Source organism: Eumetopias jubatus, unplaced genomic scaffold, assembly GCF_037043125.1.
Source record: "Eumetopias jubatus isolate StellerSeaLion01/CBP00866 unplaced genomic scaffold, mEumJub1_p1.0 scaffold_17, whole genome shotgun sequence".
In the NCBI taxonomy this organism is placed as follows: Eukaryota; Metazoa; Chordata; class Mammalia; order Carnivora; family Otariidae; genus Eumetopias; species Eumetopias jubatus.
The window spans coordinates 117967-142137 of NW_028274823.1; the positions used below are offsets into that span (position 1 = coordinate 117967).

The 24171-nt window shown below is 53.3% G+C and overlaps 1 protein-coding gene across 2 annotated transcripts; it reads right to left on the reverse strand.

The window, feature by feature from the left end:
* Window positions 1–26: 26 nt before the first annotated feature.
* LOC148162126 (uncharacterized) lies at window positions 27–23401 on the reverse strand. 2 transcript variants are annotated; one of them, XM_088019826.1, is made up of 7 exons: window positions 23243–23401; window positions 22244–22445; window positions 21352–21468; window positions 10273–10375; window positions 8911–9103; window positions 7823–7950; window positions 27–217 (listed from the first exon to the last, which is right to left on the reverse strand). In XM_088019826.1, the coding sequence occupies exons 4-7, from the start codon at window positions 10344–10346 to the stop codon at window positions 91–93; spliced, it is 522 nt and encodes a 173-aa protein (XP_087875952.1). In that variant the 5' UTR covers window positions 10347–10375; window positions 21352–21468; window positions 22244–22445; window positions 23243–23401; the 3' UTR covers window positions 27–90. The 2 variants fall into 2 exon arrangements, with proteins under 2 accessions (XP_087875952.1, XP_087875951.1); XM_088019825.1 differs by lacking the exon at window positions 21352–21468.
* Between the last annotated feature and the right edge of the window lie 770 nt (window positions 23402–24171).

Below are 24171 nucleotides of genomic sequence, written 5' to 3' on the forward strand. Positions count from 1 at the left end.
TGGCTAGAGACACGAGCCCAGACTCTGCCCCCCTGAATGCTGGTGAAGCCCCACCTGGCACATCCAATCGTGGTCCCAGGACCTCACACATCACCTTTGTGATGCACACCAGGAAAATCGGCTTTCCAGAGCACAGCGTCCCTGTAGACCAGCACCGATGGCAGGAGGAGAGGCAGAGGGATTCCTCTCTAGGGAAGTCAGGGAGTCGGGTCCCAGCCTGAAGGGGGAGCAAGCAGGTGATTTCCAAAAGAAGAGAGCTCTGTCCAGGGCACCTTCACCAGAGGCTCTCCTCTGCCTGTCCAGGCCCTAGAAGGGCAGGGATCTCAGGAAGCGGCAGAAGGACAAGGCCAGGGTAAACAGACAGGCATCTCTGCCCTGGGCCTAGGACCTCCTGGTCATAGCACCCTGAGCATCTCCTGGACCCTCCCCAGCTCCCCAAGCCCATCCATTCCTACCCACCCTGAGGCCTCCCCTGGTCTATTCATGACCAGAACCTTGGAACTGGCCAGCACAGCTGGGGAGGGGCCCTAAAGGCTAGCCCATCAGAGCCCTGCATGCCCAGCCTGGCCCCAGGTATCAGTGTGGACAGAACTCTCCTCCTTGGGAACAAAGCTACAGTCTTGCATGCAGGCCTCAGGCAGGCGCAACATGCATGCCAGGCAGGGGAGGGCTGAGGAGGACAGCAGAGGCATCTGCCGATGGCCTGAAGGAGCCACTTAGCTTCCAAAGGCTGTGCTGAGCCAGGTGACAGAGGGAGGCCCAGATTGAGAGCACAGAGACAGACAGCACGGACAGAACCAGAGAGAGGAAAGCTCTGCTGGGAAGCTCGTTCAGAGAGAGGGCGGTGGCAGAGAGGCTCCAGACACATGCTGGTGGAGCCGCACGACTCGGGCTGGCTCTGTTTTCTGGGAGCAATGGGAGCTGCAGCAGGGCTCTCGGTGTGGCGCGACGGGTGGGGGGTGGGGCTGGAGGGATGGGAGGTGCCTACACACCAAAGGGCACATGGGGCAGGTGGGAGCAGGCTTGGGGCTGGGCCATGTGACCTGCCCACCCCCCAAGGAGGGAGGCCTGGAGATGTCCTTCAGTTTACCACCTCCTTGCCGCTCAGCCTCCTGGGCTCCTCAGCGATGGAGGGAGGGGGCGTGGGACTACCTGTCCTTACCCTGCAGCAGTCTCTGAAGCCCCAGGAATGACAGCAGAACGCCTCTCCCTGGCATCCTTTCCTTCTTAATGCCACAGCGCCTCCTTCCCGCTGTGGAACTTACAAATCCCTGGGGATGCTGCCTCCCCAGGCTGACAGGAGCCCAGACCTGGGGAAGTTCTGCATGTGTGGAGCTGAGTGGGGGTTCCTCAGAAGTGCCAGAGGCCCTGCAGGCCCCTATTACCCCAGGCTCAGACCCAAAGGGCTGGATACCTCCACCCTCATCAGGTGCTTATGGGACAGAGAAGCTGAGTGCGGTCCTGAGCCCGGAACAAAAACAGCTTCTGTCTGAAAGGTGGTCTGTCCCCTCATTTCTGGGAAAGAGAAGGAAAGGAAAAAAGGCAGGTGGAGGGCTCCGGCTCCGTCTTCCTGAGCCTCTCAGGGGCTCTCAAGGGGGCACACCTGCGGGCACAAGGGGCAGGTGCAGACACCATCATGGTATCTGTGTCCCTCTGTCTGGGAAGGTAGAGGACATGGCTGGAGCAGAGAAAAGGAAGAAACAGTGAGACAGCAGAGCGGCAGACAGACAGACGGACAAGCCCCGAGAGGAGACGGGAGACCAGCCCCAGCACAGCCAGCCTCGGGGTGCAGGGTCGGGGTCTACCTTGTATGCAACTCGAGCACGGCATTTCTCCCCCAGCCCCAGGGGTGGGGACATGTGTTTCAGCATCTCAAACATGTCATTGTAACTGATGCGCCCACTGGACACCCGGCCCAGGGAGGCAGAGGCAGGGTGGGGTCCACAGGAAGGGGTGCGGCGGGAGGGGGTGGGGGGAGGAAGCAGACAAGAAAACAGATCCAGTTAACCAGCGTCCGATTACACGCCAAAAGTCAAAATACGTAAAATGAGGGACTTCTCTGCTTGACCCGATCCCCTCCTTGCCCCTCCCAGCCTCACCTCCACACTCCAGCCCCACGCAGGGCAGCGGGCAGGGGTGACATCTGAGCTAATGAACATGGAGGGATGAGGAAGGGCTGCATCGGGGCGGCTTTGGGTTGTCAACTTCTGATTTCACACTTTTAGAAACCACAGATAATGCCAAATCAGAAGAGCTGCTTCACCATGCCAGGAGAGCCGGCAGACAGAATTACGTGACTGATGAGGCCGGCCCGAGAACCACGGCAGAAACATAGCTTTCCGTCACGCTCAATTTGCTTCCAAGTTAGCCTAGAGGCTAAAGAAGTGGAGAAAACTCTACAACAAGCCAGAAAACTAGAGCTGGGGGAGCCCCGAGGCTCTAGAGACAAACTTGACCAGTGAGTCCTGCTCCAAGCCCAGAGACACCCTAGGCCGCCCAGGGCGGGGCTGCTGCGGGGAGTCAGGGCTAGGCAGGAAATGGGAGATGGGGGGGGGTGGAGGGGGCAGGGGCGTGGTGGGCAGCTGGGGTGGGGTGTGGCTTGGAGCCACTTGCACCCTCCTGTCCACACCAGGGGCAGGGCTGGCCCCAACACACGGGACAAGGCTGCGGATCCAGGGAGGTGTCTGGGGGCCGATGACTGTCTTCCAAGGTAGACAGGCCACCAGGCCTGCAGCCTCACCTCCACCCCTGGGGACACCTGCCTATGGGACCTGCTTGGGGTCCCAGAGACGAGGTCGGGTTCAGGCCACCCAGGAGAGAAAGGCGACAGCTTTTTCCTGGCAGGCACAGCTGCCCCAGGGCCTGGCCCTCCTCTCAGGGTTCCCAGCCTTGGCTGAGTGGATCGATCCAGAGGTGAAGCAGGAGGGCCCGTCTTTGGGCCTCCACTGCCTCTGTCCTCGCCTCCCTCGGGGACCAGAAGCCCCTCGGTTGTCAGGCTCTTCAGACTGGGAGGGGCCGCTCCTCCTGGCCTGCTTGTGTCCATGCGCTCCTCCTCTGGGGCCCTTGGCCTCCAGCCTGTCTGACCATTAGCCCACCCTGCAGAGCCTGGAGGCAAAGCCGGGAAAGACAGCTGCTTCCTCGGGCACAGGCAGGGCCTGGCCCCCAGCTCCCACCCAGCAGCCGACCCCTGCCCTCCAGGCCCAGCCAGCAAGCTTCGTGTGCACCGCCTCAGAAGGCTGCCTCTCCCCAGCCAGCGGGAGGGGTCGGGAGATCAGATGGGGCACCAGAGCGTCCAGGAGGTTGGAGTGCGGGGCGGGGCAGGGCAGGAGGAAAGAGAGGTGAGGTGTCCTCATTCCCAAACCAGGCAGGGAGTGTGCGCTGTGTTTGCATTTTGGGCAGGGAAGGGTATGTCCCATGGAGGCTCTGAGTTGCAAACCTTGTAGGCCAACCTACGAGGGCAGTTCTTCCCTAAGCCGACGGGTGGCGCAATACAACGCAACAAACTGTACGTATCCTTACAATGAACCCGGCAAGTGGAAAGGAAATGTCACAGGTTATGGCAACCAGGGCACGATGAGCCCGTCCCGCCCGCCCACCCAGCCTGCGACAGGAAGAGGAGCCGGGCGGCTGGACAGGCAGCTCCCTGCAGGGAATCCTGGGGCTCAGAAAGCCCCGGGAGGCAGGGCAATCCCAAGACCATTTCCAGAGCCTGACGCGGGCAGGAGGCACACCATACAGAACCAGTGCTGGCCCCTGTCGCAAGCCCCCACTGTGCACGCACTGCAACCACTGGTCCGCCTCCCCCCGGGTCTTGTTCGCCCACCCTCTCTGGCAGCCCCTGCTCTCGCTCCCTGAGTTCTGGAGACCCCACGCCTGGCTCTCCTGACCGTCTCTACCTCCTGCATCTCCTGGAGTCTGCTGGCCCAGCTAAGGACCCCCTAGTCCCAGGGTGGGCACCCTGGCCCACACCGACGTTTCTCTTTCCTGTCCAGTCAGCTCCAAGTCATTTCTGCAAAAGAGGGAAGAAAGAGGAAGCCCCACTTTGGCCTCACCCAAGGTGCTTGCTACCTCACTGGACCTAAAGGATCATGACGAAGGGTCTGGAAGCATGGTGAAGCCCCCAGCCCCAATAATCACCCAACCCAATTCACAGCCTGTTCTCTGGCTCATCTTCTCTCTTCCACCATCGAATCCCTCACACGGCACCAGATGGAAAGTGGGGGCACCATACTGTCACTGCAATGCAAAAAACTGTCCTCGCTGTCTGTAAAGCAAAGTCAAAGCTCCTTGTTTATCCCAAATTTCAAGACCTTCTCAACCTGTCCCAGCCGCCCTTCCAGCCCCTTTGCAATGCGTTCTCTTCTGCATCAGACACAATCACAGCCCCTTCCCTTCAGCCCCGGCCCCAACCTCTTCTCTAGAGCTCAATCCATCCTGCCCTCTTCGGTTTGGCTCAAATGCCACCTCCTCTGACTCACCGGCCAGATGGGGTTTCTCCCTCCTCGAACACCCCGGGCTCACACTATGGCTCCTCTGTTCTCCCACAGTCCCGTTGGACTCAGCATCCCGAGAGCACGTGCTTGCTTCACCTACACACCCCTGGTCCCCAGCACACGGCGGATGCTCAGGAATGTTGACTGGGCAGATGGATGAACACAAAGATGAGTAGACAGATCGCTTACAGGTGTGATTGTGATTCTCCTCTCGACTCTCTACCCTTCACCAAGTGAAGCAACGGGGAAGATGGGAGAAGGCGGCACCATAAAGCAACAACCCCACGCCTTCTTCATCTCCCCACAGCAGGCATGTGTGCACGCACATGTGCACATACATACCCATGCACACCTGCGCTCACACACATGTGCACATACAAGCATGCACGCCCGTGTATACCCGTGCACACGCGCATTCACACACGTGCACACATGCACTGCACACACCTGCACACAATCACGTGTGCACGCGCGTACGCATATATACAAACCATGTGCATGTGCGCACATGTACACATGTATGTCTGCTGCATATTCACACACGTGCACACAAGCACACACACGTGCACATATGCACCGCACTCACATTTGCACACACGCGTGCACGCTCATACGCGTACACACAAACCATGTGCATGTACACCCATGCACACACGCACCGCACTCACACATTTGCACAATCACGTGTGCACACTCGTACGTGTACACACAAACCGTGTGCGTGTGCACACATGCACACATGTATGTCTGCTGCACACATGCATGTACGCATGCCACATGTGCACACAAACACACCCGTGCACATATGCAACACGCACCCACAGAGCCATACACACATATGAAAGCTTGGGAAATTTCACAAAGTTTTGTTGTTCTTTAAGTCTCTCCAAGAACGAGGAGACAGCAGAGTGGCCACCTGGGATATAAAGCAGACCACATCCCTACATCTGCCACGGAGGCTAGGAAGGGCTCAAAGCACCCTCGGTCCTGTGCCCAGGACTCAGTCTCCTCAGCTGCCTCTGCTGGGCCTTCCCCTATCCCCTGCCATCTGGAGGCAGGCTATGTTTTCAGCCCAGGCCACTTGGGAGCAGCAAGTCTGAGTGTTAGTTGCGGGTCACATTTTTGCTACTTTTGGACCATGGTCTTGGGTGCTATTTCACAGATGCCACCTCTGGGGTGACGCTTATATTTGCTGTCTACTCTTCCACAGCACTTTCTTTACCCCACTCCCAATGGCCCCTGCCTTCCAGAGGCCCCATTTTCAGAACTCTGGATTTGGGAAACAGTCTGAGCCCCCTGTGCACCATCACAAAACCACAGTCTGGCCCAAGTCCATTCCCTGTATGTCCAAATTCTGCTCCACCTGTGGCTGGACTAGGGGAAGCCCTGGGTCTACAGTTCATAAAGATTGGGGGGAAGTCCTCCCCTCTCACAGGCCTGCACTGACTTGCCTTTGTCGTGCACCTATGAACATACTGCCCATACAGCATCTCTGCTTCCCTGCAACACACCCTTTAGAAACAACGTGCCCGGTCCTCCCTTCGGCAGCACATATACTGGAAACAATGTGCCCAGAAACAGCAGCATCTCTTGAGACCACAGTGCAGATGACCCTCCTAGAATGAGCCTCAAGCCTGCCTCACTTGGAGTCTCTCCTGCTCTCTGACCTGACTGGGCCCTCCTGACCAGAGAACCCACACCTACCCCTGAGCCAGAACGACACTGGGCACTGCAGGGCCGATGTGCTGACGCATCAGCAAAATGACAGGACTCTCCGAGGCCACAAAAACGGTCACCTACACCATGAAACATAAATAAATCCATGCTTGTTCTGCACTGCGTGAAAATTATTCAGTTTTCACTACAATGGAAAACACCCGGAGACACTACAGGAATGGAAATGCCCTAGGGTTGCTGGTGCTACCAGTGGTTTCAGGACTTGCCCAGCCTGGGAAGGGTCTCATACAGCCTCTTCTGGATCCTCACATGATGGGGTAGGGGCTCCGGGAAGGCTGGATGAGAGGAGGGTGGGGGAGCCCAGCCAAGCTCCCAGGGGCTTGAGGGTCAGAGAGCTCTGGAGCAATCCCCTTGCTGAGCTCCAATTTAGGGAAAAACTGTGGGCAGTAGGGTCCTCCCCACGACGACACTGACCATCTCCTCCAGGCCTCTACCACGCAAGGGGTGACCAAACACAGAGCTGTGCGAAGGGGACATGGGCAGGCTGGGAGCCTCGGAGAGAGGAGGCGGGAAGTGGCTACACCCCATCTTCACAGTCTTCTCATTCCCTTCGAGCGTGGGAAGGGACGGATGCCCATCCGTTTACTGATGCACTGTTCATTCACATTCATGTCTGCTGAGCGCTCACCATGAGCGAGGCGATGAGCCGGCCTGTGCCTTCCCCAGCAGCCAGGTGTCTTGGCCCTTCCATGTCCTGTGTTGGCCTTGCAGAGAGCATGCCCTGAATAACTACTCAAGTATCCGCTTGAGAGAATGAATAAATGAATAAGCAAATGAAGAAGCGAGTGATGAAGGAACAAATGGGCAGATGGTGAGTCCATGCTGCTTTGCTAGCCCCGAGGATAAGAGTATGTGTCCTGGGTGTGCAGGACTCTCCCATGGATCACGGAACACCCTTCTAATGCAAGCCAGTCCCCTCATGACATACTTGCTCTGTCTGGAAACAAACTACCCCTCACTTAATGCAACACAGTAACCCTTTCCCACCATGACCAAAGGGTCTTCAACATACTAGACCCTTCCTGGTAGCTCCTTTAATTTCAGTGAAAGTTCACCAAGCGCCCACTATTTGCAGCCTGGGCTGGGGACACAGGTGCATGTTGGCTCCTGTTCCCAAGAGATGGCAGAGAGGGAGAGGCCTGAGCCCATTGGCGGGAAGAATGTCATTTCTGCCATGAAGGCCTCCAAGCTTCATGAGGACGGTGAGGCCCCAAGGGAAGGCCCTCCTGTTGTGTCCACACCCTCTCCCTTGAGCCCTCCACACCCCTCATGTGACAGACCTGTGAGGAGACAGTACACTCCCATTTGGCAAGAGACCCGAGCCTCACAGACCCCTTGGAACCTCCTAAGCCTGGACTAAGGGTCTCACAGAGCATTTCTCCGCCCAGGGAGCTGTGTAAGAGCACTGTGGGCATGAGAAGGAGCGTGCCACCTAGAAGGGGACCTGGCACCACCCTCTGCGGACCCCGCCAAAACCTGAAGGGGTTTGACAAAACCTGTGCCACATGACACAGGTCTGAAGCCACCCAGCCCTGTCCCGAGATCCGTGGCACGGACCACCCTGAGGACCACGGAACACGGGGGCCACTCACCACGCGGCCGGGTCGTACTCAGCCCAGACCCGGATGAACTCGTCCAGGTGGTGAGGCCCTAGGATGGAAGAGTCCCGTGTAAGGTACTCAAAATTGTCCATGATCACGGCCACAAAGGGGCTCAACATCTGCAGGACAGGAAGGAGAAGGGGTGACGTAGAGAGACCTCAGCCCGCCCTCTACCCTAGCCCTTACCCTCCAGCCAAAGTCTGTGCGAAACCATCATGGCAGCGGAGGCCACTCTGACTCAGCCAGAGCCCGTCCAGCCCTGCTCCCCCCAGCCTCTGGGCCTCCCCTGCACCACCACCACCACCAGCCCCCGCAGCAGCCAGCCTCCTACCCCGGGGTTCTGGTCCCGCAAACTAACCCAGGTCCCTCCCACTCCCTGCTTCTGCTGCCCTACCCTAATTCATGTTGGCACCCCTCCCGCCCCACCTCCCATCACCACCCTCTTCCCCACCTAGCCAGCCTTCAAGGAAAACAGTGACTTTGGAGTTAGTAGTTTGGACTCCAGAGGCCAAAAGCTCACCTTCTTTTTTGTTTAATTGAGTTGAAATTCACATAACATACATTTAATCATTTTGAAGAGTACAACTCGGTGGCTTTAGTGTATTCACAATATTATGCAACCACCTCTCTAGTTTCAAAAATTCTTTTTTTTTATTTTTTATTTTTTTTATTTTTTTTTAAAGATTTTATTTTATTTGACAGAGAGATAGAGAGCACAAGTAAGCAGAGAGGCAGGCAGAGAGGGAGAAGCAGGCTCTCCGCCGAGCAGGGAGCCTGACACGGGGCTTGATCCCAGGACCCCAGGATCATGACCTGAGCCGAAGGCAGCCGCTTAACCGACTGAGCCACCCAGGCGCCCCCCAAATTTTTTTTTTTTTAAGATTTTATTTATTTATTTGACAGAGAGAGACACAGCGAGAGAGGGAACACAAGCAGGGGGAGTGGGAGAGGGAGTTGCAGGCTTCCCACGGAGCAGGGAGCCCGATGTGGGACGCGATCCCAGGACCTGGGATCGTGACCTGAGCCGAAGGCAGACGCTTGACGACTGAGCCACTCAGGCAGTAGAGGGAGCCACCCACCTCGTTCTTCTCCAGGCTGCATTCAGACATCACCTGCTCCTCGAAGGTGATGATGATCAAGGCCACAAAGATGTTGACGAAGAAGAAGGGGAAGACCATGAAGTAGACCACATAGAAGATGGACAGCTCCATGCGGTACCCAGGGCCTGGGCCCTGCTCCTCATAGGTGGCGGCCACAGAGTGTTTCAGGACCCTGCACCAAGGGCAAACACCAAGTGTCAGGGGGACCCCTGAGGAAAGGGCCATGGGAAAGTCAAGACCTGTATCACAGGTGAGGCTTGCATATCTGAGCCCAGAGATGGCAAGAGGAAGGGGATGCTCAACACTGCGGGCCCCAGGCCGCTCCCCAGGACCGCAGTCTCCTGAGGTAGACTACCCTCCCTATAGGGCTTGTTCTCAGGGCTGTTGGAGGGCCATCAACGGGAGGTCTCCAGGGACCGGAGGTCCTAACCCCAGGACAGGTGGAGGCCCAGGAGTTCTGCCCTGCCTGCTTCCTCCTGGCTCACACCTGCTCAGGCCCAGCTCACCAGTTCATACCCAGCTTCACCTGCCTTTAGAAAGCCCTGGGCTCCTGGCACAGCATTGAGCCTACCTTCTGAGCGGTGGTCCTCCCAGCCCCAAAGGAAGTCCCCAGTCATCCAGTGTGGCACTGAATACATACATCCCTCTGTCTACCCTTAACTGAGGCCAGAAGGGTAGCACAGGGAGACACCAAATAGACCCATCCTCCCTCTGGCCTTCAGCCACTCAAAAACGATTTTCAGGAGATCACTATGCTGTGTACTTTGTCTTAATCTCATCCTCTTTCCAGGTTGCCCGCCAGAAGGCAGAGCCATGTCTTACCTGGTAGGTGTAAGAGACTATGGTGTATTTGCTGGAAGACTAGAACACAAACAGAGGCAGAGTTTGGGACTCCCTGCCCAAGCTGCCCCTCTGCTATAGCATGATCTGCTACAATGAGCCAGTGAGCACTCACATGGGCCACCCTTCTCCTGTGGACACTGTGAACAGTGTCAGCAGAACCCAGAGCACCCGTACCCGAACCCTAACCCATACCTTAACCCGTACCCTAACCCATACCCTAACCCATACCCTTACCCCTAACCCCTAAACCCAAACCCTACACCCTAACCCTAGGCCCTAACACTAACCCTGGCCCTACCCTAGGCCCTAACCCTAACCTTAACCCTAGGCCCTACACCCTAACCCCTATGCCCTAACTGCTACGCGCTAACCCGTAGGCCCTAACCCCTACACCCTAATCCCTACACTCTAACCCCTAGGCCCTAACCCCAACCCTAGGTTGGCTCCTGAGTGCTTTGTTCCCTCGGGCTCGCTCCAGAGCAACACCAGAGGACTCACCTTCCACCCAGAAAGAAAGCCCGCCGTTTGGAACTCCGGAAAGGATTCACAGCAGGAGAACGCGGCATGCCCATCCCAGCGAACTCACACTTTCAGCGGTTCCCTGGCCAAAAAGAAGAGCAAGACACTCACGCTGACCCACGCCCTTAACCCCCACCGCCGGGAACCTCGACGCAGCGCTGGCACATCAGGCCTCCCGTGTCCCTATGTCCTAACACTCAGTCGAGGTTGGCTTCTGAGGGGTCAGTCCCCAGAACCTGGCTACAAAGCCCCAAAGATTCGGGACACCCGAGCAGTATCGGGGACTCAGGCTGCCACCCAGAAAGTAAACGCACCATTTGCTCTCCTGAAAGCAATCAGAGCAGGAGGACTCTGAATGCCCATCCCAAGGAATGCACAAATTTTGCGCCCTCTAGCGGCAAACCCTGAGCCTCACAATCAACCTCACCCAGGCCCTCCAGACAAACCCCGGGGAAGCAGGCCACAGTGCTGGTACGTCGGGCCTGCCGTGCCCCTAGGCCCTAACCCTATCCCTCGCTGGCTTCTGAGGGCTCTGGCCCCAGAGGCCTGGCTCTAAAGCCACAGGGGTTGGGGGCACCTGAGCAATACCAGAGGATGCAGCCTGTCCCACAGGAGGAAGCCGCACCGCTGGGAACTCGGGGCAAAGCTTTCCGAGTAGGAGCACTCTGCGTGCCCATCCCGGCGAAATGCCACTTTCAATGGCCCCCTGCCCGCAAACCCTGAGCCTCACTCTCACCCTGACCCATGCCCCCCACTCAGATCCCCCGTCCCCCAAAGCTTGCCCCAGCGGGGGCAGATGAGGGCTGAAACGACCCTAGACCGTTAGCCTATCCCTAGGTTGGCTTCTCAGCTTCTGTCCCCAGAAGCCTGGCTCCAAAGCCCCAGGGATGGCAATAACTGAGCAACACCAGAGGACTCAGCTTCCCAAAAAGAATTCAAAAACACTACTTGCAACTCCGGAGAGCGTTCAGAATACAACTCTGAATGCCCATCCCAGCCAATTCACAAATCTGGCGCCCTCTGGCAGCTGACCCTGAGCCTGACACTCAACCTAACCCACGGCCTCAACTCAGACCCCGGGAAGGTCATCACAGCGCCAGCACATCAGGCCTGTCATGCCCCTAAGCCTAACCCTAGGTTGGCTTCTGAGTGCTCTGTCCCCAGAGCCTGTATCCAAAGCCCCAAGGATTCAGAACACCTGAGCCATTTCAATGGAGTCAGGCTGCCACCCAGAAGAAAAATGCGCCATTTGGAACTATGGAAAGGATTCAGAGCAGGAGACCTCAGCATGCTCAACCCAGTCATAACCCACATCTATTGGCCCCCTGGCAGCAGACCCTGACCCTGCCACTCACCCTGAACAATGCCATCAACACAGACCTCTGGGAAGCTCTCCCCAGTGTGGACACGTACAGTTCGCCCTGACCCTAGGCCTTATAAACACAGGTTGGTTTCCTAGGGTTGTGTCTCCAGAGACCTGGCTCCTAAGCACTATAGATGGGGACATCTGAGCAATACAAGAGGACACAGCCGGCCACCCTGGAGGAAACCACGCCAATTGGAACCCCAGAAAGCATTCACAGCAGGAGATGTTTGCATGCCAATTCCAGCGAACCTCAACATTCAGAGGACACCCGGCCACCAACCCTGAGCTTGACACTCACCCTGATTCATGCCTTCAACTCAGACCCCAGCTCGCCACAGTGCTGGCACATCGACTGCCATGCCCCTACAGCCTAACCCTAATCCTAGGTAGGCTTCTGAGGTTTCTTTCCCCAGAGACCTGGCTCCAAAGCCTCAGGGATTCGGGACAGCAGTGCAATACGAGAGGACTCAACCTGCCACCCAGATGGATAACACACTATTTGGAACTCAAGAAAGCATTCAGAGTAGGAAAACTCTGCATGCCCATCCCAGCGTACCCCTGCTTTCAGTGGCTGCAAACCCTGACCTTAATCTCACTGTGACCCACGTGGTCAACTCATGCCCCTGGGAAGCATTCCACGGCACAAGCCGATTGGACCTGCCACACCCATAGGCCCTAACCCTTACTCAGGGTTTGCTTCTGTGGGCTCTGTCTCCAGAGGCCTGGCAATAAAGCCCCAGGGATTGATGACACATGGGAAATACCAAAGAACTCAGCCTGCCACCCAGAGGAAACTCTGCCATTTGGAAACCTGGAAAGCATTCAGAGCAGGAGAACCCTACTTGCCCATCCCAGCGAAACCCCACGTTCAGGGGTCCCCTGGCGGCATACCCTGAGCCTGACACTCACTCTGACCCATCCCCCAACTGAGAGCCCTGGGAAGCATGACACAGTGTTGGCAGATGTGGCTGAAATAACCCTACGCCATTATCCTAACCCTAGGTTGGCTTCTGAGGGATCCGTCCCCAGAGGCCTGGCTCCAAAGTCCCAGGAAATGGGACACCTGAGCAATACCAGGGGACTCAGGCTGTCACCCAGAAGGAAACCGCACCATTTGGACTGCGGGAAGCGTTCAGAGCAGGAGTGCACTGCACGCACATTAAAGCACACCTGCACTTTCATTGGCCCCCTTGCCGCAAACCATGAGCTTCACACTCACACCGACACACGGCCTCAACTCAGACCCCCGGGAAGCTAGCCATAGTGCCCGTAGATTCAGCCTGCCAAGCCCCTAAGGCCCTACCATAACCTAGGTTTGCTTCTCAGGAGTCGGTTCTCAGAGGCCTGTTTCCAAAGCCCCAGGAATTGGGACCACCTGAGAAGGACCAGAAGACTCAGCCTACACCCAGAAGGAAACCTCACCGTTTGGACTCCAGAAAGCATTCAGGGCAAGAGAAACCTGCATGTCCACCCCATCCATCTCCCACATTCAGGGGTCGGGCCTAAAATCCTGGGCATGGCACTCACCCTGACCCATGCCCACAATTCGGCTCCCTGAGAAGCTCACCACACTGTTGGTAGATCGGGCCTGCCACGCACATAAGCCCTAACCTTAACCCTATTTTGGCTTGTGAAGGGTCTGTCCCCAGAGGCCTTCCTCTAAACTCCAGGGATTGGGGACAACTGAGCAATACCAGAGGACTCCGACTGACACACAGAAGGAAACCTCGCCATTGGGAACTCCGGAGGCCCATCCTAGCAAACCCCCACTTTCAGCGGCCCCCTGGCCAAAATCCCTGGCATGACATTCATCCTGATCCACACCCTCAAATCCATCCCCTGGAAAGCCTGCCACAGTGCTAGCAGATCGGGCCTGTCATGCCCGTAGTCCCGAGCCCTAACCCTGGCTTGGGTTCTGATGGGTTTTTCCCCAGAGTCCCGGCTACAAAGCTCCGGGCACTGGGGACACCTCAATAATAGGAGAGAACTCAGGCTGCCACCGAGAAGGATCCTGCGTCATTTGGAACTACGGAAAGGTGTCTGTCCTGGAGAAATCTGCACGCCTATCCCGGCGAACCCCCACATTCCGCTGTACCTCAACAAGAACACTTGACAGTTCAATATGCATTTATGATAAAAACTCTAAACCATCTGGGTATAGAGGGAACACACCTCAAAATAACAAAGTCCATATATGAAAAACTCACAGCTGACATCATACCCAAGGGTGAAAAGCTGAAAACATTTCCACTAAGATCAAAAACAAGACAAAGAGGGCGCCCGTGTGGCTCAGATGGTTAACCGTCTGCCTTTGGCTTGGGTCACAATCCCAGGGTCCTGGGATCGAGTCCTGCATCGGGCTCTCTGCTAGACGGGGAGCCTGCTTCTCTCTCTGCCTCTGCCTCTCTCTCTCTGACTCTCATGAATAAATATAAAACATATAAAAGACAAAAAAACAAGACAAAGATGCCCACTCTCATCACTTTCATTCAACACAGTATTGAAAGACCTAGCCAAAGCATTCAGACAAAAAGAAAAGAAAGAAAGAAAGAATAGACGAAATCCAAATAGGAAAACTGTCACTGTTTGCAAAGGACATACTATATATAGAATTCCATAGAGATTCCAACAAAACTGTTAGAATCAACAAAATCAGTAAAGCTGCAGGATACAAAGGCAATATACAGAGACCTGTTGCATTTCTTTTTTTAAAGACTTTATTTGACAGAGAGAGACAGGACAAGCAGGGTGAGCAGCAGAGGGAGAGGGAGATGCAGACTCCCCACTGAGCAGGAAGTCCACTGAGGGTCTCGATGACAGCACCCCGGGATGGTGACCTGAGCCAAAGACAGATGCTTAACCGACCGAGCCACACAGGTGTCCCAACTTGTTGCATTTCTGTGTACTGATGACAAACCTTCACAGAGAGAAAATAAGAAAGCAATGCCATTTACAATTGCATCAAGAAAAAAAAAACCTAGGAGAAAAGTAACCAAGAATGAGAAAGACCTGGTACACTGAACACATGTTGCAAAAGGAAGGAAAAACACATGCATGTTGAGGGGGCGTGTATGGGTCAAAGAAACAGAGGACGACACAAATAAACGGAAGCATTCGTCCTGCTCATTAACCGGAAGAGTTAATCATGTTCACACGTCCACAGCAACCAAAGCAATCTACAGATGTGATGAAATCCCGATCTGAATTCCAGTGCCATTATTCAAAGAAATAGAAGACAGTCCTAAAATTCATATGGAATCACAGAAGACACCAAATACCCAGAGCAACCTGGAGAAAGAAGAGAGCAGGAGTCACCACACGCCCGGATTTCAAGCTAGATTACAAAGCTGTGCTCATCAAAACTGTATGGTGCTGACATAGAAACAGACACACAGGTCAATGGAACCGAATAGAAAGCTCAGGAAATGATAATCACAGCACTTTGGGCAAAGTGTACTCATTAGAGTCAGTACATTAAAGGTATATTTAGACTTAGCTCTGATATAATTATTATTAACTCTGAACGAGAATTAATATTTATCTCCTGTTTCAACAGCTGATTCCAATAAATGCATTTCTTTAAACTTGTTTTATATAAACACATATTATTAAATAAGAGTGATTTAGAATCCACGTTTTTAAGAAATATTAAAATCACTTTAATAAACCTATCAGGGAAAAGAAACAGAGATATCAATCATCACAACTGACAGCATCACAAAAGACAATCAGACACAATCTCTGATCTGATGGAAGAATATAACATTTTGAGTAGTTCTGCCCAAATGTTAAACCTGTTGAAAGCTATAAATCCGGCAAGTCATTTACAAAAACACACGAGAGAAATGTCCTAACAAATAGTATGAACATGTAATCAATAAAGTCCACACTGCATATATTCCAACAGGAAAAAATACTTTCCCAAAAAATAAACTGTAAAACAAAAAAATGAAGGAGGAGGAGAAGGAAGAGGAAGAGGAGGAGAAGAAGAAGAAGAAGAAACCTGAGAAACTAACCCACACATGTATGGCCTTAACTTACGACACAGGAGCAGAAAATATACAACGGGGAAAGGACTGCCTCTTCAGTGAACGGTCCCGGAAAACCGCACACTACATGCAGAAGAATGGAGCTGGGTCGCTTTCTGACAGCACACACAAAAATTTTAAATGGATGAATGACTTGAATACAAGACCGGAATCCATAAACCTCCGAGAACAAAACACAGGTAGTGAGTTTCTCGACACGGGGGTTTTGGCAAAGAGTCTTTTAGATCGGACACCAAAGGCAAAGGCAACAAATGCAAAAATAAACAAGGGGAACGACATCAAACTGAAATTTCTACATGGCAAAAGAAACCATCAAAACTTAAAAGGCAACCTACCCAATGAGAAAAAAAAATCTGCAAATCATATGTATGAGAAGAGGCTAATATCCAAAATATACAAAACACTCATACAAATCAAAACAGACAAAAAAACCTGTATAAAAAATGGGGAGAATATGTGAATACTTTCCAAAGATGGCACCCAGGTGGTCAAAAGACACAGAAAAAGTTGTTCAACATCACTAATCATCGTCAGGGAAACCTAAGTCAAACCCATAATCCGCTATCTCCCCACACCTGTCGGGATGGCATTTGTCCCAGAGACAGACACCAGGTGTGGTCAAGGGTGTGTAGACAAGGGGACCCTGTGCACTGTTGGTGGGAATGTACATTGGTACAGCACCTGTGACAAAGAGTATGGAGGTTCCTGGAAAAATGAATACAACTACCACATGACCCAGTGATTGCTCTGGGTGGATTTATTTGGAGAACACAAAAACACTACCTCAAAAAGATAGATGCACTCCCATGTTCACTGCAGCATTCTTCACAGTAGCCAGACATGGAAACAGAGACCTTGGGAGCATTATGCTAAGTAACTCAGACACAGAAAGACAAATACCAGATGTTCATGGACGTTCCACATGGAAAAAAAAATACTGAATGCACAGATACTGAGAACAGATTGCTGGTTGCCAGATCCAGGGATGGGGGAGGAATGGGGGAAGGTGGTCAAAGGCACAATGTTTGGGCGCCTGGGTGGCTCAGTTGGTTAAGCGACTGCCTTTGGCTCAGGAGTCCCGGGATCGAGACCCACATCAGGCTCCCGGCTCAGCAGAGAGTCTGCTTCTCCCTCTGACCCTCTTCCCTCCCGTACTATCTCTCATTCTCTCTCTCTAATAAATAAATAAAATCTTAAAAAAAAAGGCAAAATGTTTGAGTGATAAAATGCATAAGTCATGGAACGTTCTGTGCAGCATGGAGACTAAAGCTAACCCTGCAGGATGGCGTACAGGTTCCCCCGCTATTTGAAAGTAGTTTCCTTCCTTCCTAGGAAGGAAACCTCTCACAGCAAGAATGGTGTAGACCAAAGGAGGAATTACCATTCATTTCTACAGAAAAAAATAGCGTGCTCAGGCTCCAAAAACGACTTCTCTTTGGCTTTTCCTAGGCCTCGGGACACGACTTCCTAACAGATGCCCAAAATAAATGGAGATGAAGCACAGCAGATGCTCACAGACACAATTCAAAGTGCTGGGGGCTGGACGTGGAGAGCGGTTCCCAGGAAAGACCTGGTTGAGGTGCACGCTGCCCCTGCAGTGGCTCCCCGCAAAACAGATGATGAACGCAATGCTCACTTTTCGACTTTTTTCATAAGAGCAAAATCCTCTTCAGGATTCCTCCTGTTATTGAAGCTGGGTAATGAAACAGATCTTTAAAAAAAAAAAAAAAAAAAAAGCCATGTGTACCGTGAACTTTTAAAAAGTGGGGGATATTGTACTTGAAAGTCGCTGAGGGAGTAGATGTTAACTGTTCTCCTGGACACGCACATCAGCAGATCCACCGTGAAAGGCACCTTCCTGAGCATGCGGAACACAGACGACCTCCTACCCCCAGAAACCTCCTCCTTCTCCTCGCTCAGGACAACCAGCCACAGCTGGGAGTTACCCCAATTCCTCTTTCTCCCATTCCCAGTATCTAACCCACCAGCAAATCCGGTGAGCTCCTTCTTAAACGTACCCAGAATAGGACTGACCACTCCTTCCAAGGCCACCTATCTGGTCCACACTAGAGGCCATCTCTTGCCTGAGTTCCTGGAAAAGCTTCATCATGGACCTCCCCTGCCCATCCTCAATCCTCTGTCATCTATTCTCAACACTGTAGCCAGGATGGCCCAGTGAAACAGGGTCCCATGGGGTCACAGCACTGCAATGGCTTTCTGTCTCCCTCTGTCACCTCCCTGAGGTGATGTCCTAAGCTGTCTCCCGTGGCCACAGGGCCTTCTTGCTACTTCTGGACATACCTGGTACGCTCCTGCCCCGGGACTTATACACATGCTTTCCTTCCGTTTAGAATGCTCTTGATGTGATATCACTCACCTTCTTTAGATCTTGACTCAAGGATCACCTTCCCAGTGAAGTCCCACCTGGCTCTATGTGAATAGCAAGCACCACCCTTACCTCCCCTGCAGCACCCCAGCCCCGTCTCCTGCTCCGTATTTCCGTAGCAGTTATCACAGTCACCAGTCCATCTCGGCAGGGCAGAAACGAAGGCCTACACTGACGCTTTCACCACTGACTCCCTCCGATTTCCTGGTCCAAAGCCCCGGGGGAAAAGGTGCCCCAGGGCTCTGGCACAGCCAGGATACCAAGGACCAGGGGTCCATCGACTGCACCCTGAACACTATCAGGAAAATGAGCCACACGAGGAATCCACCTGCCCATGAGACCTGAAGCCAGACACCTTCCTCAATTACAGGTGAGCATTCACACTTCCTCTCCTTGCCTGAGGTGCTCATCTGAGAAAGCTGAACAGAGACCCATCCCAGGATCCAACTCTCCCTCTGGCCAAGGTCCTGGGAAACAGACATCTCTCCTCCCTGCACCAACCACCTGGGATTGACGTCCGGAATACTCCGGCGGTCAGGCAGAGTGGTGCACCTGTCCCTCTTTCCTGCAATATCATCACAAACCAGGCTGTGCTGCACATTTTCCAGGAAGGAGCCTGCAGCGGCATCAACAGGCCGACCAGGCTCGGCCTCAGTCTCGCACATCAGGCCCCATGCAGAAGTAGAACTGCACGGATACTGGTGTCCTGTGTGGCCTCGGAACCTAACGGCAGGAGCTGAGATTTCAGTTCCAGATGAAAAGCGACCTCTTGCACACAGCACAGGAATGTGGAGAGGATTTCTCAGGGGTGGGGCTCTGGAAGAACTGCTTCTGCTGACTGAATTCACACACACCAGGCAGAGGACATCTGCTGTGCCTCCTCTGAGGAAGCAGGGGCACAATGGGCAAGAATCGATAATGCTGCCTGTGGGCTGCTTCCCACCAACCACCCTGCTGAGCCGAGGGCTCAAGCACTAAACAGGAAGCAACTCTCTCATCACATCTGCAGCAGGAGGGCTGGCCAGGGAGTACAGCCCAGTCCCTGTCCCTGTAGCAAGCTGGCCTGCCCATCATGAGCAATGGTCCACCACCACGGCATCACAACCTCCCAGCTATCTGATCCGACTACCCTGCCAGGCTCAGACCTGCTCACACAGTGAGTCATAAGACCCAGCGACGTCTTTCCACTGCAACTCAATGCTTCTCACAGAGAAGCAAACTCCAGCCTCACAAATGTGCTCACCATTAGCTCTGGAATTCCCTGGGTGGCGTCTACACTGGCCCACACAGGTGTCCCATCCAGACCACTCCACAAGTACCCTAGGGTTTCAAGCCACTTTCAAACTGCCCTTAGAAAGGCAGGAACTAGCTCGATTAGGCACACCAGCCAGGTGACTCGATGTGCTGGAAACTCGGACAACATCCTCGCCGAACACCAAGGCTTCCAAGTCCAAGCTTCAAACCTTCGCTCACTGGGCATTGAGCACCATGTCGGCATCAACACTGGTCTTGCAATTCACTTGTCTCCCATTCCTTAAAATCAGAAACCAAGCTCCAGTCACCACTCTATTTTCCCTCCAGAAAAAATAAGGCAAATGACAGAATAAAACACTATGTGTGCACAACACACTTCTAATCGAAATATAATTCCTTGGTCTTTCTCATACGGGCAGCCCTACATTACCCATACTAATGAGAGAGGCCACGAGTTCAATCATTTTATATATATATATTTGATCTTGTGTTTTTCTTTACGATATTTGTATCTCAAAGTCAATGTCTATATTGTTTTCTCAAAATAATAATAATAATAATAATAATAATGACATGGTCACATAAGGGTCTGGATCTCCATAGCCACACAACATGGCTTGGTCCAGATAAGGATGAAGACACTACCTCAGCCCACGAAGTGAAGCCCTTTCCCTCAGGGATCCCGACACGCCTCACGGGATGATGAGTTCCTTTGCTACGTGGAGTTGTCCGAGTACAAAGGATGCAGGCACCCTCCAGGATTCCTTCCATTTTCTTCACAAATTCCCCAGCTCAAGTCACAAGTGACTCACCGGGTCAAGCTTCCAGAGCCCAGGATGGGCCACCAGGTAAGCAGCCCCCTCAGGGAAGGCTAACAGGGGGCTCGATTTCCGTTGGGAGCACGATGCACCACTCCACGAGCTCCTGAAAAACCTACACTCCTTCTCCATGTGCCCCTCTCACAAAGGGCAGGGCACCTTGTTACAGCTCTGAGGCTGTGTTTTACTTTAAAACATGATTTCTAGTATCGGAATGTGGTTCATGGAAGAGGAAAACATGAACACCCACCAAGCATTCTCATAATATTTCGGAAGATTATTTTCCCACTGTTTAATTAAATCGAGATATAAAAACACACAGATAGCCCCTTCCACTAGCAGGTATGATTCACTTTGGTGATGGAAAGAAGAGCAGGAAATAAAAGAGTAACAGATGTTCCGATGACCCGTCATTTCCATAATCAAAATTTTGAAACTTCACACACACTCAAAGAAAGAAGCTCAAACAAACGTCTTGGCCTGGCACCTCTGAGACGTCTGAACTGGAGTGACAGGGACAGACGATGATGTCGTGTATGTTGGGTGAGGCTGGTGGCACAGAAGAAGGTGCTCGGCCAGCTCTCCACCTGGGCCTCACCTGTCCTCGGCCAGGAACCTCCTCATGGCCCTCCACCTGTCACCACTCTCACTTGGGAGACCCAAAGCCACCCCTGGAGCCCGCCCTGCCGACACCCTTCTGCTCGATGCACTCAGCTCTCCTCTGAGACCCCTGTCAGCTTTACCCAGACCTGGAACTCCCCCATCCGCTGCACAGCTCCAGGACTCCCCTCTTCTTCCAAAATGACACTGGCCCAAGGCTTTCATGAGAAAGGTGGAAGGCTACCCAATGAATGGTTCACTACTTTCCCCTTCTGTCGTATTTCTCTCCAATTACCTTCCTACCTGGGCAAACTGTAAGGAACGTATCAATGGAACATGGACATGCTATGAGACCTGCTTCTTTCATTGCAGCCTTCTGAGGACTCCTTGTACAATAAAACACCGTATCCTATGACGGGGGGGGTTAAAACCTTTATTCACAGAATAACACAGCCCAAATCACCTCATTTTTAATTGCTCTTCATCAGGCAGAACAGTTTCTGTGGAAAAAGCCTTTCCATAGATATTAGATGCCAGCAATTTCATAAGGAGTCAATGGAAGCTCTGTGGGATAACCTGACTCACCTAGGGTCAGGCAAGCAGTTCCAGAACTCAACCCAGTGCTCCTGACGCCAAGCCCCTTGATGCCACCAGCATCCAGAATTCTCAAAGACTCTCCTTCTGACTCCACCACCAAAGAAGCTACAGAGAAAATCAGCATGTCAAAATATCTAGATGACACATATAGAAAAACTAGAAAGTCAAGCTCAACTTTTTTTTTTTTAAAGATTTTATTTATTTATTTGACAGAGAGAGACACAGCGAGAGAGGGAACACAAGCGGGGGGAGTGGGAGAGGGAGAAGCAGGCTTCCCACGGAGCAGGGAGCCCGATGCGGGGCTCGATCCCAGGACCCCGGGATCATGACCTGAGCCGAAGGCAGACGCTTAATGACCGAGCCACCCAGGCGCCCCTCAAGCTCAACTTTTAAACAGTAAAAGGCTGCTTTGAATAATTTTGATTTTTCCCTCGACCCTAATTGTAACTCTTCTGATGAAAAGACTAATCAATTATGAAACATCACCTTTGACAAATGACAAGACATCATCCGAGTCTGTATCCTACGACAAAAAGCCAACTAACTCTAGATGCTGGCCACTCAACCATATCCTAGGCCCAAATGAATAAACGCTGTTAGATGAAGGAACAAATGATATGTTAAAAACACACAGAGTAAATTTCACCTTCCCTTTCTAATAAAGGTTACTTCTAGGAAACAGATAATCAGAATCTATTTTGTAAGCAGTAAGTGAATAGAGAAAATGGGATCCCCTGCACCTGCAATCTTCTACCTGCAGGGAAATTAACTAACTCCTGCACCAAATGGAGAATGCTGACAGCTACTGAAGTTTTACTTCATGGCTCAACTAGAGAAAAGAGGAAAGCCCAGGAGGTTTGGGGTTCACGAGAGGTTTTACCTCCTGTCCTGACATGATGATGACACTGTGCCAAATGGACCTGCTGCTTTCTCTGAACGCTGACATCCTGTGACAAGCTGCATCACTGACTCACATGCTGATGTTCAGAACTTCAGGTCTCCTGGAGCCAGAGCAGAGAAGTGCTGTCGGGTGGGGATGAGAAGGCACCTCCGACCTATGGCCTGCAAACCTGCTCCGGTTTCTGGGAGAAGGGGAAACACATGCTTGTTTTTTAAGTAGTCATTATCTTCATTCTAGTGTAGACCAATGACTTTGACATTTTTGGAAAAGCGAAATTACTCTTCCAAATGAACACCTCAACTCATCTGTTTCTCATGCAACTTGAGTGGAGTCTGGTTTACTCCAGCCTCCAGGCCGCCACCTGGAGGATCCTCCTGCACCACCCAGTCAGCCCATTACCACCATCCCCAGGGGACACGGGGCACAATGCTGAAGTTGGGGGATGACTCTGGGGCTTGTTGCCACCGCACCTGTGCCTGGGGGAGCAGGAACACGGAGGGCCCTCCCAGACGATCATAAGGGGCCATTACCACCATCCCCCTGAGGACACGGGGCACAATGCTGAAGTTGGGGGACGGCTCTGGGGCTTGTTACCACCACACCTGTGCCTGGGGGAACAGGGGACACCCTGCTGAACTCGGGGTGCTGCTCAAGGTCCATTACCTGCACTGTGCCAGGGGACAGGGGGCACCCCACTTGAAGTTGGGGACTGTGTGCGGTCCTTACGTGCACTCTTCCAGGGGAACGAGGCAAACCCTGAAATGTCCGCAACCCATCCCACAAAAACTCGGGTGAGCGGGGCCCTGGAGTTCACGGGGCTGGGGGATACCGCCAGTTGAAGGGCTTTCAAGGGAAAAAGAAAACTCATCTGAGTTCGCGGGATTAGCTCGCTCCCCGCCGCCTTCGAGAACCCCCAACTCCCATCCAGGGCGCACCCTGCCCCCGGGACCCCCACCCCAGCCCACAGCGCGCTCTCACCCAGCCGCGAACGCCACAGGTGTACTCTCTGGGAGCGGGCCCAGCTGCCAGACCTCTGCAACCCCCGGGCAGCTCCGGGTCCTCCCGCAGAGGTAGCTCCACCCCCACGCGGTGACTGGTCGGGGAGGGTGGTGCCCCGAGCCCATTGGATGCCGCGCCTGCCTCTACCGGCCAACCCGCCCTCACGCCCGCGGCTCCCCGCGACCGCAGGTGGTCCAGGAGGCCCCTCCTCAAGCCAGCACCTGGCTTGGCGGCGCAGGCATGGGCGGGGGTTATGGGCGGGGTCCGCCCCAGGCACACACCCGGCCCATTCCGCGGACGCCTCGGGCTTCAGACCACCCCAAGAGCCCTGCCCCTTCCCTTCCTGCACCAACCCTGCCTGCCGAGCTGTTCCTGGCCCCCCGCAAGGTCAGCCACACTCGGACCTTCCGAGGCTTTGGGCTTTAGGAAATGCAATGGTTTCACGCATTTCCAAGGCAGTTTTAAACCCAAAAAGTAGTTCTCTAGGCGGGAAGAGCTTCACTGTCTGGTCTCACCCATGGAGTGGATAGTGCTTCTTGGACCTTCAAAGCATCCTTGTAGGATGAGCCCGTTTATGCTGGAATATATATATACATATGCTTGGTTCTGCAGGGAAGCTCCAGGATGAAGAACAGCCGCCCTTCTGTGCTGTTGGAGTCGTGAACCAGGAACATTTATTTTTCACTTAAAATGAAAACGTATTGTTATTGTCGACACTAAATGAGCAAACCCTTTTAAACAGCTGAGAGAGAAAGGAAGAGAGTTTTATTCAAACCCACCGCAGGACAGCTGCCTGGGAGACACAATCTCCAGAAAGAAGGGAGTGCTCCGGGGAAGGAACATCTGGGGCAGGTTTATATATTTGTTCTGTGTTGTTTTACATACAGAGTTACACATCGTCATGAGGG

Bases quoted from the DNA above. Each gene is read 5' to 3' on its own strand.
- LOC148162126 (XM_088019825.1), bottom strand. From the start codon at position 10,346: ATGGGCATGCCGCGTTCTCCTGCTGTGAATCCTTTCCGGAGTTCCAAA. The intron at 7,951-8,910 runs GTGGGTGGCTCC...CCTGTCCTGCAG, and splicing joins GCAGCCTGGAGAAGAACGAG to ATGTTGAGCCCCTTTGTGGC. The intron at 218-7,822 runs GTGAGTGGCCCC...CTCCCCCTTCAG, and splicing joins GAGTACGACCCGGCCGCGTG to GCTGGGACCCGACTCCCTGA.